The following is a 12,374-nucleotide window of genomic DNA, read 5'->3' on the forward strand; positions in this document are numbered from 1 at the left end:
AACCAACCTAAAGATGTTGGCCGAAAGCCAGGAGATTCCAGACGAAGGGTTCCATCTCGAGAAACCTGACATTGAGACATATGTAGATCTTACCAGTGTTCCAACCAACCAATCTTTGCAACAGCTTTCTACAGCTAGTATTACAGCACCGCTAAATACAATACCATCACAAGAGCACAACATATCACAAACACAGGACATTTCAACTAGTAGTAAACAGCAAGGAACTCTTCATAATGATGTAAGTGTTCAACAAAGCAGCCAGCCACTGTCATCACAGATTGTACAATCTAATGCTGTGGCAATACCTACATCTCTTGCTAGACCTGTATCTCATCAAGCAGTCACAATCCAGTCATCATCTCATAACACTGTAATAAACAATGCCATTGTTGCAGCTCTTGCACAGCTTTTGCAGCCCAACCAAACAGGCTCTACTAATCAAATCAGTGATTGTTTATTGAACACACCACTGCTACAGACCCATCAACCAATATCATCTCCATTAGTCACATCAAGGTACCCTTTTGATATTAAATTCCTTACCCCAGCCATAAAGGTATGTGCTGGCTGTAGAAGCGGATATGCACGAGCACCTGATGGGAAGAATTATCCAGCTCCACACAATTTGTGTTTAGTCCACAAAGAACAGCATCTGTACTATAACACTGTTAATGTAAGACAGCAACTCTCTTCCCTAAGCAATGTCCATTATCATGCAAATGTAAAATGTCCAAAAATTCGGTTTACAAATTTTGATCCACGTTCTGTTAGAATCCCAGATGATGTCAGAGCTAAGTTAATGGAAATACACAAGAAGTATTTACTTGAAACATTTGGGATTTGCTAGCTAGCTACTTAATTAGAAGTTTCTAAACGGTTTTAAAAGAATTGAAGCCAGCATAACTCTCCAAGGATAGCAAACACGCGTATGAAATTTACACAAAAGATGCATCAATCTGTTACCTTTCAAGCCATTTCCAGTATTTGTAGCTGCTTGTACAGTTTCCCGCCAAATAAGAGAAAATCTGAGCAGTTGGACGAGCGAAGTAGTATCACGAGTGCTCACAAAGGGGTGGAGGCTGGGGGGTGGCGGGGAGGGCAAAAGATAGGCCTCAAAATGGAGGCAGACCACGATTGGAGTCCAGACACGAGATTACAGGGCTGTGCTGGCTCCTTAGTGGCTGATATGTAGCAAAATCTACAGAGAACACGTCTGGCCAATATTATAAGGCTGTCCACCAGTAAACTACTGATTCTTGCCAAGCCAGGTCCTTCACAAGGCCTGAAACCGCCATTTGGGCACTCCACACCACCCAGAAAAGACGTCTATTAAAACCAGCCTCGTGTAGTTTGAGTAGTGCTGAGGGTCAAAACTTGTAGTACGATAGTGTAGCTATCCACTGGTGGTGTTAGTTTGATTTTGCCTGATGTGCGATTTGGTTCGGTTCTGTAAAATCTGGTCACATATCGATTATTGATTGCATATTAAGGCCATGATATGTATCAATACAAAATTGGATATCATATTATCATGATGCATGGACATAGAAATTTACTATTATTTTAATGACCAACACTCTCATTGATCAAATTATTGATGCCAGTTTTTACACTTTAATTATTTAACTTATTGGACAAGAAAAGGGGTTTGTTATTTCCAAAAACAGGCTTCTATGGGAGACAATATCGATCCAGTATTGTTGCAACTGTAGTGGCTAATTACCAGTATTTGCAATCTTAGGAACATCACGCAGTAGTGGACACTTGGGAGAATCTACCAATTGTCCAAGGTAGCAAAGTTGCCAAGAAAAATCATCTTTGATTGTCAAACAAAATGACACAGGTTATCAACTTGTACAAAGAACTTTATCATTAGATCCATCTATCCATTCTACAAAGGATATGATGAATTGTTACATCTTTAAACAATAAACTAACCATCAGGTATAGCTTGCAGATTTCTCAACCGACAATGTAAAGTCTCAATTGTATCAGAAGGTGCCTCCTTGAAAACCGTCAAGGGTACATGGAGGTAATTCAATGTCCTTTGTTGGTATTTGGACTACCAATACCTTCTTCCGTGCATATTTCATCCGTTCATAATTCTTCTTAGAGCAAAGATGGAGTCGTATATGCCCTCTTCCACTCATACTAAACTAATCAAAGGAAAACCATGTAAATACTATAGCTTCAACTAATGCAGTTCCATCAAAAATTGATTTTTCTCTTTGGGTAACTTAGCTAAACAAAGATTTAAATTATTAAAACCATGTAAATTCCCACAACCAATACCCTGTGCAATTCAATTTCATCTCTACTGTATCATATCGCGATAATGATTTTTTGATCACGAGTATCGAACTATCGATATTATCGTTCAGCACTGTTTTACCAATAGTTAACCGATACCCGATTATAGGTCTCCACAAGTTATACTTGTGCATATACTCTACTAAAAGTACAGCTAGTAAAGCCAATGCTGTGAAATTGTACAATTATCTCAACTCAAAGTTGCTAGTCAGACAAGCGGGCTAGGCCTGAACCATCACTGTTTATCTTGGTGGTTACCACAAAACATAACCAATTTATCTAACTACATACCAGAGCCTTTGACACCAGCCCTCCAGTGGTACTGCAGTTGCTGAATCTGAATAGACTAATAATATGTTGACCACCAATTTCCGATTATACTAAAAACAGCAAAGTATCTGTTTCTACTGATTACTGATCCGATTATCAGTACAACTTTAATGGATACCAGTCTTCTGGATGTTTCTGCTGATATCATCGCTGAGACCCTCACTAAGAAGCCAACTATTTGCTGCTGACATTGAAAAACACACAGCGGTTACCAAAATTGGAACACTGGCCATCCCGCCAACCCTGTCGAATGATGACAACGGGAAAATCATCTTAATGAATCTACAAAATGTTGGCATATCTGTCCACATGTACAGAAAATATACTGTTCAATACAAAATGACACAATGATTGAGTGCATAAAAAAATATACATGGACCAAGTACCTCCAATCCTTGGAGCGCCTGTGAACCGACACCAGTACTGTCAATCTCTCACCGATGATCAATCATCTGGTTGAATTCGCCAACAAATACTACAGCAATAAGATTAAAGAGCAAAAGATAGAAATACAATCTCACATTGTGACTACACACCACAATCTGACCACAGTATACTCCACAGACAAGGAGGCAATCAAGAGCGTGCACTTGACCTCACTGGTCACATTCTCAAATTTCACTGAGCGCAGATTCAAACCTATTATTCCTGCACCAACAGTAGAATGTCACTCATCCATGTCGTCAAACATGGCCCTGGCACAACTCATGAACTACAGAAGTATCCTCCCCCACCATGATTCCTGACAGCACAAACTACAGAGGTGAAACTGCCAGTAGGAGGAGAAACAGAAAGTCTAAAAGGATAGATCCAAACACACAGAGATGTGTCAAACCTGATTGCTTCTCGTGTGCTAAGGAGAACGTGTTCAACCTCAATGGCAGACCTCTCAGCAGAGAACAGATCCTACTGCTGTCCAAGGGTCTCTTCTTTGTCCCGCTGGTTCCTGAGAGTGATGCTAGAGAATTTATGATGGATTTGGGTAAATTTATATGAAACACAAAAGTCAAATTGTGGTAAATTAACAGTTAGTTCATACAGAAACAGTATTAAAAAGTGAAAACATGTAAGTGGTACACCCCAACTGACTCTGTGCTACGAGGACAGTTGTCGTAAACAGACTGACTGGCCATCCAACAGACTGCTTAGCAGACAGTTGGAAGATACATTTCACACGATGATACAAGAGTTTGCCATCATGGCAGACGGAGAGTTCAACAACATTAACCCAGTTCATAATCTGACGATAAAGGAGCACAATGCGCTGATAAAATTCACCAAAATATGCTCACTGGTTTTCAAGAAAGCCGACAAAGAAATTGAACTGAAAAGGATAGAACATGGAGAAGGGTTGTACACAGCATAATTCATACATAAATACTGACTGTATTTGTTCCGTCTATGTTTAGGTGTTGGAACTAATAGTCTAAATATTCTACCTTGGCTCAAACAAAAACAGACCATAGCCCCCAATAGTAATAACATTAGAGTCATTTATAGATTTGAGGTTAATTTTATCTCGTTATAAGGAGTTTTTAAAAATAGTTGTTCCAATACTGAATAAAGACGGGGTTAAAATATGTAGTATTAGAACACTATTTTTTCTGTGGTACTTGTAATAGTTAATGACAAAAACTGATGAGAATATCTGTGCCAAGGTCAATGAGACCTTGGACATTCTTATCCCCGAAACAGAGGGAGATCAGATGCAACACATCAAGCTGTTTGCTACAGGTATGGTCACTATACGTCAGATTACTGGTGGCACTACATTGTGCTACAAACATTTTCTGCTGCAGACTGGATTGAGAATTAGACAGGAGATTTTTAATTACCTATGTCAACAACTAAGGCCAGCTATAGAGAAGCAAAATACCCAACTATGTAGCTCATTGTAGCAACTGGGAGTTACACTGTGGTATTTAGCCACACCTATGGAGTTACGTAGTATTGGGAAACTATTTGGTATTACTCACTGCACGGCTTGTGTTATTTTTCATGGAACATGTGCAGCAATTGTGAAGGTACTACTGACATTGTATATCATTTTTCCCAAAGGGGAAAGAGTAACCGATACTGTAGATGGAATTTTTAAAATGTGGGGAATTCCATAGTGTTGTGGAGCTGTGGATGGCTTCCATATATCCATATCAGCCCCAGTAATGAATCATACTGACTACTATAACAGAAAAAGTTTTTATTCTGTGGTGGTCCAAACAGTAGTTGATTACAGATATAGGTTTATGAATGTGTACACTGGATGGCCTGGTAGTGTGCATGACACACAGGTATTTGCAAATTTTTCTCTGTATAAATTGGGTACAAATAACAAGCTGCTTCCATACACAAGAAAGGTTATTGAAGGAACCGAAGTATCCCTTTATATTGTAGGAGATTCAGCTTATCCACTGTTAACATGGCTTATGAAGCCCTTTCCACATAACAGTAACTTATCACAGGAGCAAAGGCGATACAACTATCGTTAGTCTAGGACTTGGCTTGTGTTTGTATGCACTAAATTTAGGAGAGCATAACTCAATTGTTCTAGGCTAATTTGACCCCAAGGAATAACATGTGATATGTGCCAAATGCTCTATCCGGGGCGAAATGCCCCAAAATGACCACACCCTTTTATCCGAAGACATTTCACTTGTATCTTCAGACTTGCTAACTTGCAGACTTGCTAAGGTGCTCAAAATGTTTATAATGGCCATATTTTAGGACAGCTGACAGCTCTGCAGCTTTCACTCAGTCCACCAAGGCAATTAACTCGGACAATTTTCTGTGGATGGTCAACCGCTTCTCCGAATGACTATGTGCTAGGATTTACAGCAGCAAGAAGCACATTTGTGAATTACAACTACCATCCTACCACCACAGTTCTTACCCCTATCCTTCCCTATCCTGCTACAACATATGATGCAGTCCTCACAACGATGATCAACTTTCAGGATGCCCTGAAACAGAAGGGTGATACCTATGGTGCACTGTGGGCAGATGAAGGTGTGTACCGTATTGCCAAGGAAATTCAGCTAGTGAAACCAGATGAGTTTAGCAACATATTCCTTGGTCTAGGGGGGTTTCATATGGAAAAGATTGTGTTGGCCTGTCTTGGTGCATACCTGAAGCCATTAGGAATATTTGCAGTACTAGTTGAGACAGAGTGCTATGGTATTGATGTCATCAGAACCGTCATCTCAGGTTCCCACTATTCCAGGGCCCGCACTGCCCACTCAATGATTCATGAAGTCCTTATGTCCATGATGTTGGAAGGATTCCTTTCCAAATTCCTGACAAACGAATGGAACTAGAAGCATTACAAGTCGACTTTCAGTCCAAAGAATTTACCAGTGAAGAATGGAAATCCATCAAGGAACAATGTGCCATGATCCAAGCAGCCTTTCAAGTCTATGTCAAGGAAAGGGCATTACTATCCCAATCATTTAGTTAATGGAACACATACGTTTCTGACCTATTCCCAATAATCAGACATCTAACCAATTCACTGTGCTCTGGAGACTGGATACTTTATATCAGTGCTATGGAGAGGGAAAGTACACTGTTTTTCTTTTTTGGGAGAACAAACTACTGTCGATGGACACAGGACAGGACTGCAGGACTGCTATCAACTGAAGGACAAGTTCCCACTCCTATATGACTCCTATATGAATGGTGGATTCGTGGTAAATACTACCAAGAAAGGCAATGGAGTTCCCTTTGACCAAGCACTAGAACAGTGCTACAACCGGCCTGCCAAAGTGAGTGGGGGGGATAATAGGAGTCACCAGGAAGAAGGATGCAGTAGCTCTGAGGGGAATATCAAGCACAAAAAAGAACAATATGTTGATCTCCTGAAGAAGAATGACATTCAAGAAGAACTCTCACTTCATCATGACTTCAACCCTAGTACTACTACTACGATCATCAGGATGGTACGAGACATAGAGCAGTATCTCCTGGAGGTATACAGTCCTCTACAAGACCAGGCAGAGCTGAAGAATATTCTCACAGGAGAAGTTGTGACCAATGTAAAAGTAGACAAGTTGATATGCTGTATGAGGGAGGGTCATGAAGCTTATACCAGATTTATCAATGATCGACCCATGCAAAGTCATTATCGATACACTCAACCATTAGCAAAATCAAGTTTGCAGCCCCAAACACCACCTTCAATCTAGTGTCCATGGTTGATGTCAAAAGTGAAACTATCAAAGTTCTTATGTTTATAGAGTATGCAAGTCACCGGGGCTACACTGTTGATGAGCTACTCCAGCATGAGATTACCAACTCTGCATTCTTCTTGATGGATGAAGATGGTTACCTGAGGAAAAATGTCAAATCACAACTTGGAACTGAGTTGCTTAAATTGTGTCCAGTAATAGACAAGAAAGGGCCAGAGACCCCACCTCAAACCCATGCTATTGTCATTGACTTCATGGCCTTGGTATAAAGAAAAGTTCCTTTAAAGAAGCTTGATCCTCTTGTCAGGACATTCTACGACTTTGCTATTGCCTTGAAATCAATGATCACCAAAGCTGGGCACAACAGTGATGAGATCTATATTGTTTTTGATAATTACAGAGAGGACAGCATCAAGAATGGAGAGAGGGACAGAAGAGCTAAGTCCAAAGAAATGGTTGTCCTTGATGTAATCTTACCAAACCAAAATGTTCCAGTGATTTTGGAGAATTTTTGGTCATCTTCCACCAGCAAAAGTGCTTTTCCAAGCATTCTATGTTGAATGGCTCATCACCAGTTATCGTGGCTCCAAACCTTTATATCTTGGTATATCACCGCAAGCATGGATAGTGTCGGCTGGTTGTGCTTCTGTATTTCCTAAGCTCAACTGCACACATGAGGAAGCTGATGACAGGATGATGTTCCATGTACAGGACATCTTAAGCCGCCGGTCAGGACCTACATCCATGAGATGTCTTTGTGTGCCTACTGTACCACTTTAAAGTGAATAGGAGAGACCTTGGTCTCCAAGAGCTCTGGCTCATTCGCAATTCAGGAATGAGAAGAGTGATGTTACCACTCCACGACATTTGCAGTGCATTGGGAAATGACTTGATCAAGTGTCTTCCAGCAGTTCATACACTGACTGGGTGTGATACCACTAGCAAGATAGCAACCAAGTCTGCAGCCCTGAATGCTGTTCAGAAACCAGGAAGTTCTTCTTTGGTGCTTGATTTTAACTCTCCACAGCTAACAGAAAGCTCAATACAGATGGCAGAGACATTCTTGGTCAAATGTCTCAACCAACAACAGACCTGGAGACATTTGATGACCTACGTCTCGCTGCATTCAATAGCAATGCCCTCAAGTTGGACTTTGCAAGAACTGCTTGCACTTCAACCAATGGAAGGAAGCATATTCATAGAGCATACTATTAAGCACAGCTGTGGGTTCAAGCACCATTTAGAGAAGCCACTTTGACCATGGATGCTGAGGGCTTACGGTTTTAAAAGAAGGGAAAATATATTGGTACCTGAGATTGTGATCTCTAAACCTGAAGGCCTGCCAGATCCCTGCACATGTGGCAAGTGTGCTCACAAGAATGGGTGTTGTTGCAGAGTAGCTGGGATTAAGTGCTGCAAGTACTGTAAATGCAAGGGAGGTGACAGTTGCCAAAACCCAATTACTGAATGAACATAATATTATTTATAATCATGTTTGCACTTTTTATTATAATACTAAACTCAATGAAATATCCAAGTACACATTTTGCATTCTTCATTGACCCCCTAAATATGGCCATTCTAAACATTTTGAGCATAGGCGACTCTAAGGGGGGGGGGCCATGGCCCCCCCCTGCTAAATTTTAGTACCTCCATCCTAGCTATATATTCAATACACCCACAACATATAAACAAACTCTGCATGCATAGACAAGTCAACTACAATGCTTTGTTACTTAAAACTTACATTAATACTTCCCCAAGCACCACGATACCAACAAGATGGTCCATAATTTAATACTCCAAGAAATACTAGCTTGAACAAATTGATTGTAGGATTTAATTAATAATTAATAACTGATTGTGGGATTGTTGCTAGTGGTATACAAAGTTCTCTTGATCCGTTTTTAATTCATCGCTCTGAGGTAGATAACCCAAGCAGCTCAGACTCTGAGGATGGTTATCCTACGTCGACACATTCGTCATCTCGTCTTAATTCAGAGTTAGTTTCAGACAGTGAAAGTATCCGAACCAGTATTAGTGGCGACTCTGTTAGTGTAAGTGGAGTTTCACCACCTTGTCCAAGAGTAAGTAATAGCATAGTTACTGTAAACCCCACCAATGACCCATCATTACCCTTTCCTAGTAGCGAGCGGGAAAAACAAGTGAGAATTAGGGATGGACCCTACCAACCCCAGTTACCTAATTACAGATCTACACTTCACAATGGTAGGAAAAGATGTTTTTTACCAAGGTGGTACAGATCACATAATTGGCTGGAATACTCACCAATTACGGACAAAATGTACTGTTTTATATGTCGTGCATTTGGACACAGTTCCCGGTACTTCAGGTAAATTGGATACAGCATTCACAACAGTCGGTACTCAAGGGCAGAGGTGGAAAAAAGCTACCACTCTTTTATCAAAACATCAAAGCTCACTTGTACATAAGCAGTCAGCATTGTCTTATGCAGAATTTCTCACATCAATTCCTATTAATCATCAATTAGACCAAGCCAGTGCTAAAAGTTCCTCTAGATTGCAAAAACAACAAGAAACTAATAGAGAGATACTGCATCGTATTATTGATGTTATTTTACTGCTTGTCAAAACTGGACATCCCTTACGTGGTCATCGAGAAAATAATGAATCTCACAACAGAGGTTTGTTTTTGGAGATAACACAGCTTTTAGCTAAATATGATGGATTTTTGAAAGCACATTTTGAAGATGAACCACGGAATGCAAGATACACCTCTATGACTATTCAAAATGATTTAATATCTGCTATTTATCACAACATGATTTCACTCCTAAAGGAAGAATTTTCAGGAATTGTTTATTTTATCATCATGATGGATGAAGCCAGCGACTTAAGTCACAAAGAGCAGGTTTCAATAGTAGTACGGTATGTTGATTCACAATATGTGATTCAAGAACGACTAGTAGATGTTGAGTCTACTGACAGCACTACTGCAGAGGCACTGTTTCAAATATTGTTGAAAGGTTTATCAAAAGTTGGATTGACAACTGACAATTTAGTTGGTCAATGTTATGACGGGGCCAGCAACATGCGGGGCATACATGCTGGAGTTCAGGCTAAGGTTAAGGAAATTCAACCCAGGGCCATATACTGTCACTGTTATGCACATTGTGTTAACCTAGTGTTAGTAGAAGCAACTTCTAGTAACCAATGCTGTAGAAATTTTTTTGGAGTAATACAGAATCTTTATACCTTTATTGAAGCCAGTCCTCACAGACACAGCACACTTGTGGCATTTATGAAGGAGTTAAGTTCAAAGCCTCATGTTAAAACCCTTAAAAAACTATCTGACACAAGGTGGGCATGCAGAAGTGATGCAGTTCAGGCAGTGTATGAAAATTTTGAAGCCATTGTGAAATCATTAGAAGAAATTGAAGACGACTGTCACGATGGTCGAATCAGTGCAGAAGCATGTGGGCTTAAATTTTCTATTCTCAAATTTGATTTTTTTCTTTGTCTTTTTGTTTTGAAAGACCTACTATTCAAATGTCGTACTGTCAGTGATTACCTCCAAAGAGAGGATATTGACATTGTTAATGCATTGCAAGTTGTTGATACCACAGTTAAAACTATTGGAGATATGAGAAATGAAACAAAATTTAAAGAGTATTATGACAAAGCTGTTGAATTTGCTAGGGAAAAAAATGTGGAAGTGTTGGAGCCTAGACGCAGAAAGGTTAGCCGTCGTATAGATGAAAATTGGCAAAATGAATACTCTTCATCATATGAAGAAAGCTTACGTGTCGGATTCTATTATGAGGTACTGGATATTATATTGAATGAGTTTAACTACAGGTTCAACCAAGAATCAAGGATATTTTTAAGCTTTCTCAGAGAGTTACAATTGCGTAAAATTGCTTCAGATTCTAAATTTGATCAAATTGCCAGTCACTTTTCATTGGATGCTGTTACGTTAAAACACGAGTGCTCACTTTTTATAAATGATGCTGTCATTGATGCTAAAAAGCCATACAAATTACTTAAACAAGTGGCAGAAAATAATAGGACACAAGTCTACACTGAATTGACCCGTTTGTTAGTAGCACTTTGCACAATACCATTTACAAGTGCTAGTTGTGAGCGATCATTTTCAAAATTGACTTTGTTAAAATCAAAACGGAAACAGAAGGCTTGACTTTGGATTGTAACCAACTGTGGAACCTGTGTATGTTAGGCACCGGCCTATTATGCCCGAAATTTTACCTATTATGCTTTTGAGCATTGCTCAAAAATTAAGCCTATTATGCTCAAAATTATGCTTTCAAAATCAAAATTATGCTCTAGGAGTGACTGTTTTATTAGAGTATATTAGCCTTTCCTGACTGCTCTATTAGAGTATCTCGATCTTATTCCTGCAAAGTGTGAATAACCAACAAAGAAACGGTTTAATAAGTTGTATTACGTGTTTTTAATTATAAAACGCACTAATAATACTATTGGCACTGAATATTTGCTTTCTTTCAGGCGCGCGTATTGCGCATTTAATTAATTTTTCAAACATCGTCCCTATTATGCTGGCATTATGCTTGATGCTTTTGGCCACCTATTATGCTTTAAATTATGCCGGCATAATCGGCCGGTGCCTAGTGTATGTAAATAATATGTTATACATTACAACATGATAAACTGTCCACAGAAGCTGCTCTCAGATTTTCAGGGATAAGGACATCCCCAAACCTCCTAGTGTAGCATACTTTCTTTGCATTCTCAGTCTTTCATAGTTCAATATGCATTCATTCATTCAAGCTGGCCCCCCCTGCTCTACACTTCTAGAATCGCCACTGATTTTGAGCATCATAGGAAGTCTGCAGTTGCAATGTTTTAGAAGATACAGTGAAATGTCTTCCGATAAAAGGGGTGTGGTCAATTTCGGGCATTTCGCCCCAGATAGAGCATTTGGCACATATCACAAGTTATTCCTTGGGGTCAAATTAGCCTAGAACAATCGAATTATCCTCTCCTAAATTAAGTGCATACAAACTCAAGTCAGGTCCTCCTCTACATATAAGAAAGGCTAGAATTGTAGTTGAAAACTGCTTTGGTAGACTTAAAGCAAGATGGCGTCATCTCCTCTAAAGGCTGGTTGTGGATGTTGATCACATTCCAAACATTATTACTGTTGTGTACTGCATAACATATGCAAGGTACATGGTGAAACATTTGTCAGTAGTTGGATGGATGATGTACCTGATGACACAGAAGAGCCTCGTTCAAGTGCTACCTGTGAAACTATAGACTCTGTCACAGGATGAAAAAGTTATACAATTGGCTTTGGTAAAACACTTTTCAAAATAATACTCACATATACTATTCATTTTATTTCATGTTTGTAAACACAGTTAGTTACTGATATAATTATGCACACAGGTTCAGTCTACCATGCTAATAATCAATATATGTCAATCAATCACTTACATGAGTAATTGATTCAAATGTCCAGTCTACTTTGAACCAGTACTACAATGTCCGGGACTAATGCCAGCTGGTTCCTGAGTATGGCGAACTG

General features: G+C 39.5%; 1 protein-coding gene across 1 annotated transcript; it reads left to right on the forward strand.

Moving 5' to 3' along the window:
* The first annotated feature begins 9,002 nt into the window (after positions 1-9,002).
* On the forward strand, positions 9,003-11,003 carry LOC136244819 (zinc finger MYM-type protein 1-like). The gene has a single exon (XM_066036368.1). The coding sequence runs from the start codon at positions 9,003-9,005 to the stop codon at positions 11,001-11,003; it is 2,001 nt and encodes a 666-aa protein (XP_065892440.1).
* Positions 11,004-12,374: the final 1,371 nt, after the last annotated feature.

Source organism: Dysidea avara, chromosome 14, assembly GCF_963678975.1.
Source record: "Dysidea avara chromosome 14, odDysAvar1.4, whole genome shotgun sequence".
Taxonomy (NCBI): Eukaryota; Metazoa; Porifera; class Demospongiae; order Dictyoceratida; family Dysideidae; genus Dysidea; species Dysidea avara.